General features: G+C 36.4%; 2 protein-coding genes across 6 annotated transcripts; both read left to right on the top strand.

Moving 5' to 3' along the window:
• LOC144977294 (phenylalanine--tRNA ligase, mitochondrial-like) lies at positions 1–19795 on the top strand. 5 transcript variants are annotated; one of them, XM_078922347.1, is made up of 9 exons: positions 16–91; positions 4503–4525; positions 4895–4973; positions 5715–6320; positions 7711–7870; positions 9073–9204; positions 11039–11199; positions 16457–16573; positions 19396–19795. In XM_078922347.1, exons 4-9 carry the CDS (start codon positions 5715–5717, stop codon positions 19561–19563), a joined length of 1344 nt encoding a protein of 447 aa, XP_078778473.1. In that variant the 5' UTR covers positions 16–91; positions 4503–4525; positions 4895–4973; the 3' UTR covers positions 19564–19795. The 5 variants fall into 5 exon arrangements, with proteins under 5 accessions (XP_078778474.1, XP_078778476.1, XP_078778473.1 ...); XM_078922348.1 differs by lacking the exon at positions 4503–4525 and having other exon boundaries at positions 1–91; XM_078922349.1 differs by lacking the exons at positions 16–91; positions 4503–4525 and adding an exon at positions 96–114.
• LOC144977295 (uncharacterized) lies at positions 122–4494 on the top strand. Its single transcript, XM_078922353.1, has 2 exons — positions 122–2731; positions 3102–4494. The coding sequence occupies exons 1-2, from the start codon at positions 2651–2653 to the stop codon at positions 3420–3422; spliced, it is 402 nt and encodes a 133-aa protein (XP_078778479.1). The 5' UTR covers positions 122–2650; the 3' UTR covers positions 3423–4494.
• Positions 19796–20035: the final 240 nt, after the last annotated feature.

Genomic DNA, 20035 nt, shown 5'->3' with positions numbered 1-20035 from the left:
TAAATGTCAAGGTCAATTCAATTCACAGTGAAAATGAAAGTAGAGAGGATGCCGTAAACCGTGAAGGATAAAGTTTGAATTATAAGAAAAGGTGCCAACATTTAAAAATGAGTGGTATCTAGAGTTTTCGTTCTCAGAAATATACACGACAATCTATGATTTGCCGTGGCAGTAAAGATGATGGTGGTGGTTGTACTATCTACAACTTGTACTACAGTAGTCTATTTCTAGTAACTAAGATAGAGTGTATTGAGTTTGATATGATTTTTTTTTTTTTTTTTGGGGATCGTGGATAGCTCATACGGTAGAGTCACGCTCTCACCGGCCAGGCGGAGTTGTCGTACCAATAAGGTCGCGGGTTCAAACCCCATCACCGCCTCGAAAATTTTTTATTCTCTATTGTCTTCTGGCGCTTTTCTACTCACTTCATCTCTTGTTACCAACATTAGTGCCTGCTCCACTCACTTTTCTGAATTAAAAATTCACCCCATATACCGGAGCATACTCAATGTCTCAATTGTTTCTATGTTATATGTTTGTGTTGAGAATACTGGCTATTAAGCTTAATTGCTGGCAGCAGCCTCTTATGGTTTTCACACTACTATGTTATGACGATCGACCCAATCAGCAAAGTCCGGTCCGTATTCATGCACCGTCGCGAACCCGCCGGGTAGCATCGTCACAACACACCGTTCGACTAGATGCTCTGCCGTCTCAGGTTCTTGCCCACAGCGAGTACATGTTGGACAGGTAGTAAGACCCCACCGAAGAAGCGCACTGGCCGTGAGGCAGCTCCTCTACTGAAGTCGATTCACAGTCACCCAATGTCTCCTCTTACTGGTATCAAAGCCTGGCAACTTCTCACTAAGCTTAGAGGAGGTAACGCCCCGCCCCCACGAGGGATTGAATTCGTCCAAACCGACTTCCATCTCGTATGTGCAGCTCTAGACGTAGTCAGGGATTCTGCGTACAAGGGTTGCCGGGACTTATTTCGGCTCGAAACGGGGGCACCGTCCATTATGCGCATCAGAGGGGTATCCCCATTCCCTCTCTCTTTGATCTTACTCAGCCAGTTTCCCGTAATCATCTCCCTCCGGACATCGGGGGGCTGGATCGCTGCCATTATCGGGCCCCATTCTCTAGGGGTTGTTGCTAGCGTTCCTGACACTATGTGCATCGACTTGCGAAGTTTTACATCCACCTTCTCAACGTTTCTGCTTCTACCCCACACTGGAGCGCAATAATCCGCGGTGGAAAAGCATAGTGTCAAGGCAGACGTTCTCAGGAGCGCTTGGCTAGCGCCCCAAGTCGATCCCGCCAGCTTCCTCAGAAGACTATTCCGCTTCTCTATCCTCCGGGCAACCCCTTCGAGATGCACCCGATAGGTAAGGCTGCGATCCAACGCCATCCCTAAATATTTTGGATGCGGCTCATATGGGAGTGGCTGGTTCCCGACTAGGACATTCAGTTTGCGTGTGTGCCAAGCACTGTATAGGTGAAATGCAGTGGCCACGGTTTTTGAAGTGTTCATCTTCAGGTACCACTTGTCGAAGTAGGATTTGAGACTGGTGACGTCCTTGCTGAGTACGCTCTCGAGACGGGTCCACATTTTACTCTGAGTAACGAGTGCCCAGTCGTCCGCGTATCCCAGCCTTAGGGAGGAAGGTTTCGGCATATCGCTAATGTAAACGTTAAACAACATTGGCGCAAGTACCGACCCCTGAGTGACCCCATTCTTCAATTTCCTTACTTTGCTCGTGCCTTTCTCCCATGATCAAAGAGAAAACTTCAAGGTCTTTTTGCACCTTATGATTTTTGCTAGTTTGAGCTCTATAAAGACAGCACCTGTTTGCTGTTTTCTCTCGAAACCATGCTCAATATTCTCTGTAAGGGCAATGACCTGCTCCGTGGTGCACCTCCCTTCCCTGAAGCCCGCCTGCTCGGGTGGCAGGGCAGCGTCTAGGACCGGCCCCCATCAGTTTAATAGAACACGCTCCAACAATTTGTAAAGACAGCTCAGTAGAGATATGGGTCTGTAACTGTCGGCCTCCTTCGCCGGTTTCCCGGGCTTCAGGATGGCAACTATCTTCGCATGCTTCCACACATGTGGAAGCTTTCCTTTTGCAAGGACATCGGACATTGCCTCTGCCAGCCAGGTCCGTGCCCTGGGGCCCAGATGCGTCACCATATCGGGATATACACCATCTATCCCTGCTGCTTTGCCGTTCTTCACATCGCTAATGGCTGCACCCACTTTTCGGGGACTGAACGGGGCCGTAAAGTCCGACTCCTCCGCAGGTAACGAGTCCAAAATCGTACCGTACGCCTTGCGGACACCGCGCTCAAAAGCCTGATTAGGGACCCGTTTGCTACGGTTCTTAATGTTCTTGGCAATTGTGCTGTCCCCACAGGAATATGCGGCCGCATCGCACCTGATGCGGCCGCATCCGATTCCGCATCCGTTAGCAAAAAAAAAAAAAAAAAAAAAATTGGCTCTTTTTTGCCGAAAATTTTGGCCTTGTATTTTCGTTTTCAAAGAAAACCGGCGTTTGGTTATCCTATTAAAGCAGAGGTAGCCCACTCTAAAGTGCCATAATATTGTGACCTGGCCGGCCTGTCTGCAGATATCAGAATACAAATTAAAGCAGAAATGGACTTCATCTCTGAAAAGTGCAACGTCTTTGTGCACGCAACAGACTTGTTTCAAAGTCAATCAACAGTTGCTGTCAAGGTAAGGCGCTTTCATTTCAGCAGGTCTATTTTGCCTATAACACATAATTATGCATGTATTGCTTTTTTAAGACTTTTTTTTTGTATTTCCTCTGTTGTATAGTATCAACTCAGTCCAGTCTAAGATTTAACACATCACTCCTCCCTCTTTGAGTTTAAAAAAAATCGTTACTCTAGTCATAATGGTCGTCATTGCCTTAATCACAGGAAACTATATTTAACACATAAAGTCTGATAAAAGTTGCCTGTGTTCTTACCACCAATAAAATCATCACTTTCATTCTATTTTATACTTCTTGTAAGCCAGCCAACAAATCATACTCATGATTCCGTTTTTCTCTCTCTCTCTTTCTTCTATTTTTCAAATCCAGGCATGGTCCAAACTTGAAAGTTTGCAGTACTCCTTTAGAAGCTGTGGAGTCAGCATGAGGGAAGCATCTAAGCATTTCCCAGAAGACCTGCCCTCAAAGGACAAATTGGCTCTGCAGGACCGATACTGCCAAGCTGTCTCTTCAGTGTCAGAAAAGGTTGATAAGTATATGACCCCAGATGGCCAACCAGCAGTTGAATTTCTACAGCAAATTCAATTTTTTGATCCAACTCGACTGGTGACATTTGACTTTAACAAAGACCGTTTACAGAGTGCTCTGCCTGGTTTGTCTGCTGTTCCAGAGAGTGAGTTTCACTGGTAGAGGGAAACTGTGGGACCACAAACGGTTAAAGTGTCTGGGGGGTTGCCAATGGACCTCACTATATTCTGGAACAGCAAGGCAGATGAGTTGCCTCAGCTGTCAAAATGTGCACGAAAGTATATTTATGCTCTTGTGAATTCAGCTGATGCAGAGCGAAGTTTTTTCATTGTACAACCTGGTCTTTTCAGACCGCAGACGATCTTTGAGTGAGGATAACCTCAAGGGTCTTGTTTTCATGTTTTATAACAATTTTATTGATTCTCTGTTGTAAGTGGTACATGTAATATTTCTTAAATTTCTTTTTAGCTTTAGACAACCATTTAATAAATTACAAAATGACATCCAACTCAAAATACAATTTTATGTCTGAGTATTCTCACCACCCTGTTGCATGCCTAAACGTTATCACCAGTGTTGTGATTAGATTTAGTTAGTCATTAATATTGTTGTCATCGTATTGTGAATTAATGTTGATTTGATATACTTGTTCTCTCAGCTTATAAATTTACATTACCACGTTACAAAATGTCGGATGTTTGGCATAATTTATGGCATAATGTTGGATTTATGGCATAATTTGCCCTTTTTTTGGCATAATATTGGCATAATTTTGCCCCAAAAATGGCATAATTCCGCGGGGACAGATTGTGTCTGCCTCACACTCCGGTGCAGCCTTCACGTAATTCCGGTCTGGGTCCAATTTCTTTATCAGACGCCAAGTGTGGCGGCTGGAGTGTGTAAAGTCGAGACTTTCCACGGTCTCTTGCCACCGTTGCTTCCTTCCCTCTGGCCAAACTAACTTCACGGAGGTTGTGTGTGTTAAACCTGTGATCTCCACTAGTCAGTGAGAGAGAGCTCTAGGAATGACCTGAGTTTGATACGATTTTTTTTTTGGGATCGTGGATAGCTCATACGGTAGAGTCACGTTCTCACCGGCCAGGCAGAGTTGTCGTACCAATAAGGTTGCGGGTTCAAACCCCATCACTGCTGCGAAAAATGTTTATTCTCTATTGTCTTCTGGCACTTTTCTACTCACTTCATCTCTTGTAGTTTATTGATGGTAACTTCTATTATTTGCAGGGAGCACTGAGACTGAGATATGAGTAATGGAGAGAGAGGGAGAGAGAGAGAGAGAGAGAGAGAGGAGGAGGATTTTCTGGAACCCTTAAAAGATTTATTTAACAAACTGTAGATAAAATAAATAAACAGGATAGGGGCTATTAATGAAAGTAATCGAAGAGATAGTTTCTAATAGATTTTAAGATGTGAACGAATGATCAAATAATGGGAAACAGAGGTGGGGACATTTTCATGGATTGAATTAAGGTAACAAAAACAAAACATGATCTAGTCTTGAAGGAAGAATTGAAACATCATTCAAAATCTCAATTCTCAGTCACACCAAGTGTTACAATCATCCCTCCTTTTCTTTCTTTCTCTCTCAAACTAACATACTCTCATTCAACTTCAAGCCATTCGACAACACTGCTGATTTGAACTGAACCGAACATACAGTATTGTGTTCAGTGAGGGGAAAGAACTGGTTTTCAGGTTAGGAGAGGGCTTCTACTTCTGCAAATAGTGATTTTTCTGTGATTACATTATTTGCAGTACTACTGCAAATAAGCACTCCATTAACTAATAGCAATGGTCGTTATCTGACTATGACTTAGAATTATCGTTATCTAGAAGTATACTCCTTAAAAAGGGAACCCTTCCGTACCATCCCTCTTTAAAATCTCTAGATTTCGTCTTTTATCACCTTGAATTAAAGTTTTATAAATTTTGCCTCTACAATTATGGTCTTTATAGTCATTCCCTTTATTTTGTTAGGATTGTGAGCATCATAATCATAATTATGAATAAGCAGTAAGGCATTATATCTTAAATTTAATCAAGCTCATTAGCCATCCATTCACACAGGAAGTGTTCACCAAAATAAAATCTTGTTCTCACTTAACAAACCTGATTTTTTACTGTGCAATCTTCAGAGTGGATAATTTAAAGGCACAGACAAAACATTTTCAGTCTTTTTTCCTTCTATTTATTTATTGCAAGACAAGTCCCTGTAGCAGCTCTGCATTTTGTTTCATTACTTCCCATATTTTGGAGCACCAAACCATATCTGGCACAAATCGAAGTAGAAGTGAGCAAGCTTTCATGCTGCTAAAGATAGTTCTGTGCAAAAACAAAATACCCAGGTGCATCATTACTCTTGTACATGACTGTTTTATAAGTGTCCCCATGATTTTGAGTTTATTTAAGAAAGTCTTTTGTATTTTTTAATTTCAGATGTCTCCACTGTTGAATCAAGTATTTAGATGGAGGAAGCATCAATCATTAATAGCTGTTTCCTTACAAAATCTCCCAGAGTTCTGTTCCTTTTTTCATGGATCCCCCACTATTCAACAAGTGCCTTCAAACAGACTTGGAGACTCAGTTGAAATCCAAGGCAAAGTTTTCAAGACAGACTCTCTGACAAATATAACTCCAGCTGTTCTTTCAAAAGTCAACAGAAATATCCATCAACAATCAAATCACCCTTTGCATTTCATCTACAAACGCATTGAACATTTCCTTCACTCATCTTATCTAAAAAGAAGCAATCCAATATTCTCTGTTTACAACAATATCAGTCCTATTGTAACACATGAACAGAATTTTGATAATTTATTAGTTCCTATTGATCACGTGAGCAGATCAGCTTCAGATACTTATTACATCAACTCTGAGTATATGTTGCGCTCTCATACATCGGCTCATGAAGTGGATCTGATACGTTCTGGCTTGGATGCATATGCTGTTGCTGGGGATTGCTATCGTCGAGACGAGATTGATTCCACTCACTACCCTATCTTTCACCAGATGGAAATTGTCAGGCTCTATTCTGACTTTGAGGTGAGATTTACTCTCTACTTGGCTAAGATTGTTGTTGATGAGGTAGGCTATTTAGATCTGAGGGTTTTATGTGAGAATAATGTTGGAATTTTTTGCAGTGGTGTTCTATGCTTTATGGTAATCATATGAAACGTGTCAACACTAAAGGCTTTTTTTCCTTCAAGGTCTAAAAAACATGAAAATTTACATGCAATTACAGTTTTGAACAATGATGTGTGGGCACCCTATTTAAAATAAAATCAAACTCATTTGTGATTGAAGTACAGTCCACTCTGGATAATCGAAACACCTTGGGATCAGCAAAAATGTTGCGATTAACCAAAGTTGAGTTTCCAGTCCACTATGGCAACAGTTTACATATATATTGTAAACCCAAACCAGTTGTGGTAAACATTGTTCTTATTCCATTCAATATAATTGAAATAAAAACCATATGGCAGCCCTGTATAGATTTAGTCAAGCAAAAGCAGCTGTGATGCAAGTCAAATCTTATTCCGATTTGATTCACTTTCACTCTTTTGTTTTCAATCTTTGTAAGAGTCAAAGAGATTAACCGTGATGAGAGACAATAAGCTCTCACCAAACTTGTCACAATGTACACTTGTCAATCCCAAAACAAAGGATATCGCTCAGTTTCTCTTTACAACTCTCATTGTCTATCTTTTGTAACGACTATACCCCCCCCCCCTCGCCTCTTATTTCATGGCCACAGATGACATCACTAACCCATACTGCCCTCTTTTGTCTCAAATAGAGTGGTGACACACTACTGTAGCATTAAATCCTGCTCACTCTAGATTTTTCAACTTGTCACGGTTTCTTCCATGATGAAATTTAAACATGATATTTTGTTTGATTGATTTTTTTAATTAACCACTTTTGATGGCGAAAATTTGTTGCGATTAACCGAAGTTTGTTGCAATTAACCAGTGACTTTTATATAGAATTAATTCTGTTTCTTGGGAAATGTTGCAATAAACCAAAAGTTGTGATTAACCGAAGTTGAGATTATCCGGAGTGGACTGTATTTAAATTCATAATATTGATGCCTTTTGTTTTTGCAAACCCCAATATTAATTTTAGTCATAAAGGTGCAATTTTTGATGATTTCAAAATGTTATTTAATTCTTCATGGAAGAAAATTTATTGCTTTAATTTTAATTCAAATTATCTTAGCATTAAAAAGTAGGGAGAGAATAGCCGCATAGATATAAAACAAAACAATGAATAGAATGTTTCAACTTAGAGCTGATTACTTCTTTATAATCCATATAGGAGGGACTATAATATTTAATTCCTGATAAGGTGAATTTCTTTTTTTAAATTATTATTTCAAAGTGCAGCACTTGATATGAAGGTAACCTTGTTTCAAAAATATTTCTATACACAGCTGTTCTCTGAAGTGAAAGACAAATCTGGTTTGTCTCTTTTTGAAGAAAGCAAGCGTTGTGAAACAAAACAAGGAAGACACACTTTGGAAACAGTCAAGCTTTTGGAGTTCGAGTTAAAAAAGCACCTTGAAGCTCTTATGAAATATCTCTTTGGTCAAGGTATTCAGTTTAGTCTTGACTTTTAAAAAAATGTTTTTGAAACATAATTTTCTTTTTCAGAAACTAGAAGTTCAATGGTGTCAATTTTGTCACTACGAAACATAAAGAAACCTGATATATACTAGGTAGATAAAGTCAGAATTTTCTTTTCATAAGGGAAAGAGGAATTTATATATATTTTCTTTCTTGGGGAGTTGTCTTTTAAATAATCTCTCTGTGATATAATGCATTTGGTCTGTCTTTGTTATCTACTCAGCTGTGAATCTGTAGGTGCTTTAATTGAATCATGCTGTGGGTGATGTGAATTTTTTTTTGTTTTTTGGGGGTTTTTTTAATGTTTGTTTGTTTGTTAGCAAATTTTATTTTATAAAATTTTCCACATTCATGTTTTAAATGTTATATCTCCAAAATGTCAACATGGTTCCTCTGAAAAGTTGTCGGATTCCTCTTCAAGCCAGGTATTTTCCAGTGTATTACGTGTATGAGATACCATGCACTCATAAAATTGCTCTCAAGATCTTTTTTGTGCAAATAATTGTCAAATTTTAATTGTTGAAACACTCTTTTTTTAAGGAGATCCTTCTTTTCTACTATTCCTCAAAATAGGCTTACTCAGTGTAACTTGGAAAAACTACATTGCATTTGTATAGAGCTCATGACCTGGTCATGATCTATGTGAAATACTTTGTTTTTATTCATTGGTGCTAAATGGCAGTCTTATTAGGTAAGGCATTTTGTACACAGTTTCATCTGTCATGGGTCTATTAGATTTTTAAGACAGTACTTTGCGAATGACTAGCATTCTCTGAAAAGGGTCGTGAGCAAATGTTACTGTCCATTTAACATTACAGAAACTAGAATAGTATCCGATGCCATTTTGGAGTGAGACTCATCTGTTGTACCACATTTCATTTGATAGCATAAAAACTTAATCAATTTTCTAGCTTTTGGCAAATCATTCGCACTATTATTGAGCCTATCAAAATCCTTATCAGTAACAGTAAATTAAATATTCTACGTTAGTTCACTGCAGCTGACATTTAAGTTATTCCAGTTCTTCCTTACAATAGACCCTAAAGACAAATTTCCTTTTGGCAATTAATGAAAGGAATTTATAATTTATCTGTTGTCTACTGCAGGATTTCATTCTAAAAAAAAAGATTTTTGCCTTTTACACTTTATAAATGTTACATCAATTTCAGACGTCCAAATAAGATGGGTGGATGCCTACTTCCCATTTACCCATCCATCGTGGGAACTGGAAATATTCCACAAAGGAGATTGGGTTGAAATTTTGGGCTGTGGTGTACTGGAGCAGAATATTGTGGATAATGGTTGGTTTATGATGAAAGTTTTCTTCTTCTTCTTCTTCTTCTTCTTCTTCTTCTTCTTCTTCTTCTTCTTCTTCTTCTTCTTCTTCTTCTTCTTCTTTCTTCTTCTTCTTCTTCTTCTTTTCTTCTTCTTTCTTCTTTTCTTCTTCTTCTTCTTCTTCTTCTTCTTCTTCTTCTTCTTCTTCTTCTTCTTCTTCTTCTTCTTCTTCTTCTTCTTCTTCTTCTTCTTCTTCTTCTTCTTCTTCTTCTTCTTCTTCTTCTTCTTCTTTGTAAATTCTCTGACTATAATCAAAATCCTCTGGCTATATTCAAAATCCTGACTCATCAGTATTAGTCAATAATCGATCCACCAACCTTCTTCTATACCTTGAAAATAAAAATAAAAAAAATAAAAAGTCTGAAAGAAATTAGGCAAAAGCCATACTCGTACTTGGTAGCTTTTCTCACACATGTTGAAGAATGTCTTTGTGCTATTCTTAGAATTTTACAAAAGTGTTCCTCATTTTCTCAACCATGACATATTTGACATATTTATATTTTGATAAATAAAGCTGCGGTTGTATGAAGTCAAAGCTGCTTTCCTGTTTTTGATATCTACAATACCACAATGAGCGACAAATCTGGTGGAAAGTGTCACAAAAAAAAATTAACATTGAATGTTAGAAACCATTTGTAAGACTGTAACTATGCCTTTCACTTAAACTAATCGGCATATGAATAGGTATCCCAAACTACTGCTGTTAACAGGTGAATGATTCTTAAATCATCAAAAATGAGGACTCTTTGAACAGTGTCTCTCTTTCTCTTGAATTTAAGTTATTGGTGAAAAACTTGTACCATTAAAATCAGCAGCCTTTGAAGATTATAATATCCCAAATTGGGCCTGCTAGCTTGTTTCAACGCATAGCGCCATCCATGTAAATAAAGCCTGTTTTTTTTTTCTTTCTCTATACAAGATTTATGTTATTTCACAAATCATTAAAAAAAACAAGGCCTAAATGAACAGTCTCTCTCTGTCTTTAACTTAAGTTAATGGTGAAAAATTTATACCATTAAAATCAGCAGCCTTGGAAGATTACAATAGCAAAAATTGGGCCTGCTAGCTTTTTTGGAGTGCAAAGCGCCATCTATGTAAATTTAGCCTATTATTTTCCTTCCCTGCCCAAGATTTTTATTTCTTCACAAATCATCAAAAAATGAAACTTTAAAAAGCCATAACTTTTTAAAAATTTATTTTCCGATTTTGTTAAATAAAATGTTTTTTTTCTATGGTTTGGGAAGTCACATGTGGCTGTGTAATTTAATTTTTGCTCTTTGTATAGCAAAATTTTCGTTTGGGATACCTAATATGAAAGAGGCTAGACTCCAAAATCATAGGTATTTTTAAAAATTTATTTGTTATTTTCTGGTTGACATAAATAACAGAAATAAATTCTTTATCAAAAATCTGCTTCAATTTCTAAGCATGCTTTCATCAATCTGATTTTGAAAATGTTTCCAATGCTTTTCTTCACAGCTCTTACTCTGATCCGAGAATTTGATATTAACCCATTATATATAGTGACATATTGTCATAGTTTTGCACGAAATTAGTTTATCTTAAACTTCAAAAATAAATATTTTTTCTTGAAATCTTTTCGATTTTATTAGAAAAAAAGTTTGCATTTCTCAAAAATCAATCTCATTTTGGTAAAGGAGGGGGGGGGGGGGGGGGGGGTAAATGTAAAATGATCAATGAATTAATTATTTGACAGTTGTGTTCTGATGTGCATAACTATGGTTACAAACTTGACTCCCGGTTAGGTTGATAGTAAATAGCATTCCGTAATATCTGCAGGTGGTGCTACGTCAAAGGCTGGCTGGGCTGCTGGGATGGGTCTTGAGAGACTAGCCATGAAACTCTATGGTATTCCGGATATCCGACTCTTCTGGAGCCAGGATTCTGGTTTTTTATGCCAGTTTGAGGGAAAACACTTTAATGACAAAATTATATATAAGGTGGGTATTGAGGCCTCCTCTCCCTCCCCCTCCCACTTGACATCCTTTCTTTATTAATTTTGATTTACTCTTTCCCATAGTAGGGATTGGACTTATTCTCTATGTTCGTCTGGTTTAACACTCTTATTCCACAGTTTTCTTCTTTTTTTTTTCTTTTTTTTTTAGATATACACTTCAGTTTACTTGATATATACTGTGTTAAAATAAACTCTTGATTAAAATAAACTCTGAGGCTGTATCCTATTTTTCTGCTCTAAATCATGTTATTTAAAATGTTTAAGATAAAGTCTGTCCCTCCGTCTGTGACTTAGTCTGAATAAGATAAACTCATCAATCTGGATCTGCATGATTAGGATAGACAGGGAGCCTGTCAATCACCCCCCCCCCCACCCCCTTTAGTCTCCTCATAGTGCAATGCATTCACCATTCAATCAAGAAACAGCACCTGCTATATTATTCGAGTATGTAGTGTGTGCAAAGATTCACTTAAATACACAAGCATGTCACCAAGTGACACACACACTCACACATGCAAGTTAGCAATGACTATGAAATTATTTTTTTCTATTTTTATGGGGAAATGCTACGTTTAAATCAAAGCCCTATCTCCACTGAGTAAAAATCTATTTGAATTTTGAAAATCCATTCATAAATAAAAAAGTTATGCAGTTTCAAAGGTGTCATTTATTTGGATGACTCACAAAGAGAAAAAAATACGGAAAATATGGGACGCTTTTCCAGCGTTTTATATGGTTTGTGGTTGTATCTCGCTTAATACACAGAATATGATATTGAAACTTGGCAAATTTAGGGCAAATTTCTCAGAAAATATGATGAAAACATCAGAAGAGCTCTAATTTGTATTGTTTTAGAGCTGTATGGCTAGGGTCAACAGTAATTTTGTTTTAAAATATACATAATATTGATCATTTGGAACAATTCCGAAGGGTTATATTCTGTTAACAGCCCACACAAATGATGTGAAAAATGCCTGCTAAATTATTATTATCAATCAAATTAGTCTGTGAGACCATGTCTTATTTTATTTCTGAGAAAGAGAGAGAGAGAGAGAGAGAGAGAGAGAGAGAGAGAGAGAGAGAGAGAGAGAGAGAGAGAGAGAGAGAAGGTTTGTGTGTTTATTTACTGTGAGGAAAAGAGAAATTGGACGAGTCTATTTCAAAGGGGTCAAAGATTGTTAAAAAGTCGAATTATCAAATGATGAGTAAGACAAAATACAATAGCGATACGTTTAGCACCCCTATGACGTCACAAAATTTTTAAATGCCAAAAAATAGACTGGTGGATGAGGTGCCAGGTTGCCAAACATGTGGCCAAAGATAGAATTATATTTCTTTTATTAAATTTTATTTATTTATTTTTGTCTCAGTGACTTTTATTCTGGTCTATTCAATTTTATGTTTTGCTAAATTCCATTAGTTTTAAGGGGTTCAGTCTTAGTAGCGAAAACCATGCGAGTATCTATTTAGTCAATTTTTAAATCGAATTTGGTCAGGTGGAAGTCTGGCCATCTGGCAGCCTTGCCTCACAGACGTGTCACATGCGTGTCAAGCGATGGGGCGGGAAAATGGCTGTCTCCTCTTCTCACCCATTGAAGCGTAAATTGGGTTGATGTTTTGTGATAATACGTGAAAAGTACTTACCATATTCCGATGAAATTTGAAACATAAATAGATGAAATGTGCATCTATAACCTTATTCGCGACAAAATCTCTGCTCTTGATAGTTTTAGAAATATTTCACTCAAAAGAGCAAACATCTGTTTTTAACGGCTTTCTGATAATCGCACGAGTTTTGTCGCTTGACATAATCTAAAATGACATCTTTACTAATTGTCTACCAAATTTCAGACATATTTATTGATAAAAAGCGTGGTAATTAATTTTTTAAAGTAGCATATACGAAACGGCTTCGTCCCATATTTTGACGCGAATATGGCCACTTCATAAGCGAAAAAGAGGCCCAAAGATTTGTGCGGGATGGTCATTGCTATGCAAGTGAATATGTGGGTTTATGCCTTTGTCATAACCATTGATCTAAATAACAGGACGGCCAATGAAGAGGAATTTCCCTTGGGTGAATCAGCTGTTATTACTGTGCTATACCAGAAGTGATTCTCTTCGTTTGATGAATAGGAAGATCGGGGTTATGAATACACTCTTCTTGAATGAAGATTATTTAAGCGAGGCATTGTCTTTCGCAATTTTTCTCGCTTCGATTCAAAGTTAATCGACTTTTTCAACAAAAATTTCTCAAGGATTATTGACTTACATCTCCAAAACCATCATGGTTCATACATGTGGCGTTTATAAATGCAACAATCGAGCTATGAATGGTAGCAGTCGTAGTTTCCAAAGATAAGATCAAAGCAAGGGAATGATAATCAGTATTTCTTGTTAAAATATCGGTATCACTGCTTTTGTACAAATGGTGGAAGTAACTTCGCAGCTGTTGACTGTAAACAGCATGTTTTATTTGCCATAAAATTAATACTTTGTTATTTTGAGACAAAAATAAAAATTTTCTTGACACTTAATATTTAGAAAAATCCTACATATCATGCATATAAGTTTGAAATGAAGCTTTTAAAATTGACTTGCTTAAAATTCTGCAGTAAAAAGGGTGCATCCATTGTTCCACAGGAATTTTTGAATCTAGTTTTAAACTAATTTAGCATTTATAAGGGAAAAGTAATGTGAATTTTATAAGCCTAAAATTAACCATTATCATAGAGATAAAGATTTATATCATAGCAACTCTTATAATTGCAAAAATGGCAAAGACTTCCGAGAGTATTTTATTAGGCAGTTTAGTGAGCAGCAGCAGTGGCAGTCAAATTGTGACCCGACTCGCCCATAGGAAAGTTGGGACTGGAAATTGCCGTTCGCGTTTTGAGGGGTTCAATTAAAGATGCATAACTTCGTTATAAAGAGGAATATCGCAGATATTTTGGTATCATTATTTTCGTCTTTCAATTTCCTTTTAAATGGTGCCAATTAAGGAAAAATGCTTTAAAAATTCCAGAAGTTATATGAAGTTTCAAATGCATTTATTTTTTTATTTACCGTTTGTGTTTTTAAAATAAAAACGCTTGTTTTAAGAATAACATCTAAACTTTATTCATGCCAAATTTCAGGGCTCTATATCTATGCACAGACACTTTTTAACTCTACGCCGAAATGCCATGTTTATATTATCTTCTTATCATGGCTGCCCAACGATATCGATATTTTAAATTTAGTTCTGTATTATTTTAACTTTAGTCCATAATATTTTCAGTACTATTATTTACTTTATTTTTATTTTGAATACATACTTTCCAACTTTTTTATGGGCATTTTGTGGTTTTTGTTTTAAAAGTTTGTATATTTCTTCTCTTTGTGAAATTCGATATTAAAAATATCGGTATTTTAAAAATACCAAGTGCTTTGATTTTATTTTGACATCAAGTCATCAAGTTTCTTTCCCATATGTTAAGCTATGTTTATTATCATTTGTATACATATTCTAAAGGCCTTAGCCTTAATAATTATGGTAAGCAGTTCTACTGGTTATAAATTTTGACACCCCTACACATTGAAAGAGAAAGGGAGGGCGGGGGGGGGGGGGGGAAATTTATATTAATTATCAGTTCAAATGATGTAATAGCAATAAACCCAAAGTGGTTCAGCAGAATTTTTTAAAGAATTAAAAGCCAGAACTTTCCTTGTAATTAAAATAGAGAATCCATTTCAATTTATTTGAAATTTTTCAATCTACCATTTTATTTATATGCAGTTAAATTGCCAGAGGTAAAAATAAACTCATTATCATTATGTCATTACGCAACATGTTTATATCTTTCCATTTAAATACTCTCAAACTCTTTTTTATTCTCTATGTATTAAGTCAAAGAGTTCTCTATGTATTAAGTCAAAGAGGGGAATTATTTGCAATTGTTTCAGTGAGATATTGGAGATAAATCCAAAAGTGATATAGCAAATTGTCTCTTACGTCTTTTAATTATATAACATTTGCTTCATATTATGTAATAATATGTTAATTTGAAATGTTTATCTTCCTCTTTATTAATGTAAATGCATTGTCCTTGATAAGACGAACATTTTGGTATACAATATATGATAATAACTCCATATTGACTGTTTTTCCATTTTTTTTTATTAACATCACGCGATTTCGGTCACAACTTTGCAATGGTAATTTTGGGGTAAAAATTGGTCTAAAATTTTATACTTTGAACTGCCGTAACTACATTTCTAATCAAGATAGAAACAAAATTCAAACTGTTTTGTAATCTGTATTGCCAGCTCTTTCATATGACATTGGTTTCAAGTGTGTGAGTTACATTTAGAATTTCTATTAAACTCCCTTATTTTATAGAGAATTAAGAGGTATTTAAGGTAAACACTTGAGATTCAGACACAGTACTCCATTAAAATGGAAATTACTCCGCGCATGTTGGAAGTCATTGTATTTTAACTAATGAAAAGAAGACCACCCCCACTTTGTTTAGAGTCTTTTCCTTTATGTCAATGGTCGTACCACACTAGAGACTATGGGCATGGGGGCCAAGGCCTTTGTCTATCATCCCTGCTCTTCAGTCCCCCTTTTCTCATTCACGGCATACACATCTCCACTGCGAAGAGAGTATCTTGTAGTTTGCCTTCCTCCCCCCCCCCCCTTCCCCTTACTTTAATCCTCATTAGGCTAGTTTCAAGGGCTTGCCAATTGGTAATCAGCATAAGACTGGCACTCATACCACAGTTAGCTTCGATAAGGGGACAAGTGATGATAGTGTCAATTCTCCAACATTGAAAAAAAATTCTCACTCTGCGTTTCCAAGCGTTTAGATCATTGTGTGCCTGTTGCATTGTGAGAGATGACTCTAATAATTGTCGAAAAAAGTCACTCTGACTCTTAGTTTAGCCAAGCTCAACAGGAAGCTGGGCTTTCTTTCTGGAGAAATGTATTTTTAAAGGGAGATAACAGATTGATTAAACAAATGTTTCTGTTGCTGAAGGGCTGTTCTCCTTGAGTTTTGGATAAGATAAGCCTCAGATGAGATATACTTTTTTTCTGATCCCCTGGACTATTATTAAAATGGACTGCAGTGTATGCTTGATTATTTTTTTTCTTCTGTGTTTTAAGTTTATTTTACTAATAGTAAGGTGCTCTCGGTTTTACTTCGCATTTGTATTAAATTTCTGTTCCCTTTATTTTTTTGTTGTCCTCAAATTAGGAAGTAAGCAAATACCCACAGTGCATCAATGACATATCTTTCTGGATAAGTGAGAGTTATACACCCAACGATTTTTATGATTTGGTGAGATCTATTGCTGGGGATTTTGTAGAACAGGTATGTTTGATTTTAATTATAGTCTAAACTTTTCCTTATTTATATTTCTTTCAGAAAATGATATTGCATTTTTAAACGGACAACATTTATATCTCTTCAATTCTGTACAATTGTTATACTAATCTGGGTTATGTTACTGTCGATTCATCCAATTGCAACCAGTCAATCATGTCTTGGCACAGTGACCTCGTATGTTTAGCTTAATTGCCAATCAGCTGTCATTGAATTTTCAAACAGTGACCTTTCAAAGTATGGGTGAAATCTAGAACTTCCATATATTTTATATTTGGTACGATTTGGATGAGATCAATGCTCATTGCTGAGGCCTAAAATTTTGCAGTTTTTAGCATTACCACTTTTCATTCTACTCTTACTCAGCTTAGGCACTTATAATTATAATGATATTATTACCTTAATTTTAAATTATTTTTTTTAAAAACGATTCTTGTGATAACAATTTCAGTTTTCAATTATATTTTATCAATTTGGTCAAATTTCACTTTCGAAAGGGCCTTAATGAAGATCATAGCTGTGATGTTCTCTCAAATATGCACAATTTGCGGATCCAGCAGAAAATTTCATTGTGCAGACAGCACCATGATTGTGCTGGATCATTAAGTCATTGAGTTGTTTGCTCTATGTGTCAGGACCTGGGAATTATACATATTTAATGAGTACACACAGGTTTTCATTGAAAACATTCTTAGAAAAGAGCAGGCAGGGTTCAGAAAAGGGAAGTCATGTAGTGACCACATATTTACCCTGAGACAAATCCTGGAGCAAAGCATTGAATGGAACAGCCCCCTCTACACCATTTTTGTCGATTTTGAAAAAGCCTTTGACAGCATACACAGAGAGTCCCTGTGGAAAATACTCCGCCATTATGGTATACCGATGAAGATAGTCAACTTAATCAAAGCAATGTACAGCAACTACCAATGCCAAGTGATCTGTGGTAACAATTTAACAGACAGCTTTAATGTAACAACTGGTGTAAAACAAGGCTGCATACTCTCCCCGCTTCTGTTTATCCTGGCTCTAGACTGGCTTATGAAAAATACAATTGATGGTAAGAAGAGAGGCATTCGCTCGACACTGACATCCTTTCTGGAAGATATAGACTACGCAGATGATATCACGTTAGTTTCCAGTACACACAGAGACGCCTCAGAGAAACTAAACGTACTACACAAGAACGCCTCGAAAATTGGACTGAAAATAAATTTCGATAAGACTGTGTACATTAGGGTGAATCCAAAATATGACAGTGAAATTAGGATAGATGCACAAAAATTGAAGAGGTAACAGAGTTCTCCTACCTCGGATCCAAAATAACAGACGACAGAAATGCAGCACACAATATCAAGCACAGAATTCAAAAGGCAAACCAGGCTTTCGGCATGCTGAAAAACTTTTGGAAATCAAAGCAAATTATGAGAAAGACAAAGCTGAAAATATACAAGAGCAATGTTTTAAGTGAACTGCTTTATGGAAGTGAAAGCTGGAAAATGACATCCTCCTTAATACAGAAACTAGAAGCCTTTCAGAACAAGTATTTAAAAAGAATTTTAAATTTATTTTGGCCTACAAAAATAAGAACAGTGGATCTATTAAAGAAAGCTGACTGCACTAGCATTGATAGCCAAATAAAAAGAAGAAGATGGCGTTGGCTGGGTCATGTGGCCAGAATGGAAAAAGGGTCACTTCCCAAGACAGCCTTGTACTGGACAGCAGATGGGAAGAGAAAGCGGGGAAGACCCAAAGAAACCTGGCGAAGGACCATGGAGAAAGAATTAAAGGAAGGAGGCCTGTCCTGGAATACAGCCACTGCAACAGCAGCCGATCGCAAAAAATGGAGATGTCTGGTGGATGCCCTATGTGCCTCAAGGCCTGAAGAGGATTAAGTAGTAAGTAAAGAAAGTACACACAGGTACTTTAGGGGTCAAATTTGACCAACTTTGGAATTTTTCCCTCCATATTTGGGTTTCCAATACTAAATTTTAGAGGAAAAATATAATTTTACTTCGTAATCGACATGTGAACTAATTTAACTATATTACATCTATTGTAAAGTATTTTAAGGGAATTCTTCTTCTTTTTCATCTTCTTCTCCTTCTTCTTCTTCTTCTTCTTCTTCTTCTTCTTCTTCTTCTTCTTCTTCTTCTTCTTCTTCTTCTTCTTCTTCTTCTTCTCTTCTTCTTCTTCTCTTCTTTCTTCTTCTTCTTCTTTCTTCTTCTTCTTCTTCTTCTTCTTCTTCTTCTTCTTCTTCTTCTTCTTCTTCTTCTTCTTCTTCATGGTCGCTGTAGTAGCCTCTTTAATAGAGGATCCAGACTGCAGTCCCCATTTATGAATTTCGAGACACACAAACACATTTCAAATACACAGTGTGATTATTTCATTATTTGGTATTTTTACCATGTTTCTAAGATTTTTGTAAATTCTGTATTATTTTTGTTTGTATCAAGTTTTCAATTTCTTCATATTGATAAGGTTGGAAATCATGCACTTTGGGTTAATACAGAGTATTTTCTTGAAATTTTAGTCCTGTTGAAATGAATATGGAGTAGTCGAAAGTAAAGACTAAACTACTTGGAACTTTATAAAGTATTTTTAAAGAGAATTATAAAAGATTCAAATTAAAAAACAATAAAAAACAAAGAAAGAAAGGATGTGTTTGATCTTTATTGTAAATTGTTTGATTCATTACTGTTCAATAATTTGAAATGAATTATACTACTACTTGTGAGAATACTCGTAAGTATTAAACGTTGATTGAGAGTTTTACTCCATTCAATTAAAAAGATCATTTTGAAATTTTTTAGGTCAGCTTGATCGATGAGTTTCAACATCCCAAAAAGGGTCGAGTCAGCCATTGTTATCGCCTGGTGTATCGACATATGGAACGAACATTGACACAACAGGAAGTGAATATCATTCATAAGAAAATTGAGGATAGAGTGGAACATGACCTTCAAGGAGAAATAAGATGATCTTCATGCCATGCTACTATTGAATCTTGTGATTTCTTAATTGGAACAATTTATGTAATTATATGATTGAATACTTGTTGAGATGTCAGTAAATTATTTCCAGTCATGACTTTGTTTCGCAGAGAAGAGCTCGCCTTTTTGCTGATTGATCAGATGATAATCCTGGTAGCAATAAGGAAAATAGATTTCACTTACCTTTGTGAATAAAGTTGTCAGATTTTGGAAAACAAAAGCTTTTCTCTGTTGTGTATTGATCGAGATGGATACAAAACAAAGGGATGAGCATGACTAAGCCTCATTGTTGTAATTAATGCACGATTCGAGAAATCGATTATTTTGTGACGCAACTTGCACAGCGGAGGGTAAGAGGCAGAGTGACTCTACATGGGACATACTGTTTCTGAAGGAACTGGAAAGCATGAGAATTGTTGACGCCTTTGTATCAATGATTATCCTTCCTGGATACTTACAA

The sequence above is a fragment of the Berghia stephanieae genome, chromosome 7, assembly GCF_034508935.2.
Source record: "Berghia stephanieae isolate SIO BIC M18660-M18661 chromosome 7, UCSD_Bste_1.3, whole genome shotgun sequence".
In the NCBI taxonomy this organism is placed as follows: Eukaryota; Metazoa; Mollusca; class Gastropoda; order Nudibranchia; family Aeolidiidae; genus Berghia; species Berghia stephanieae.
The sequence above is the reverse complement of the archived record's forward strand: the minus strand, read 5'-3'. Positions and strand labels throughout refer to the sequence as shown.

Excerpts from the sequence above, each read along its gene's own strand:
- LOC144977294 (XM_078922350.1), top strand. The coding sequence starts at position 5,715 with ATGTCTCCACTGTTGAATCAAGTATTTAGATGGAGGAAGCATCAATCA. Across the intron at positions 6,321-7,710 it reads GGCTCTATTCTGACTTTGAG|CTGTTCTCTGAAGTGAAAGA; the intron begins GTGAGATTTACT and ends TTCTATACACAG. Across the intron at positions 11,200-16,456 it reads ATGACAAAATTATATATAAG|GAAGTAAGCAAATACCCACA; the intron begins GTGGGTATTGAG and ends TCCTCAAATTAG.
- LOC144977295 (XM_078922353.1), top strand. The coding sequence starts at position 2,651 with ATGGACTTCATCTCTGAAAAGTGCAACGTCTTTGTGCACGCAACAGAC. Across the intron at positions 2,732-3,101 it reads AATCAACAGTTGCTGTCAAG|GCATGGTCCAAACTTGAAAG; the intron begins GTAAGGCGCTTT and ends TTTCAAATCCAG.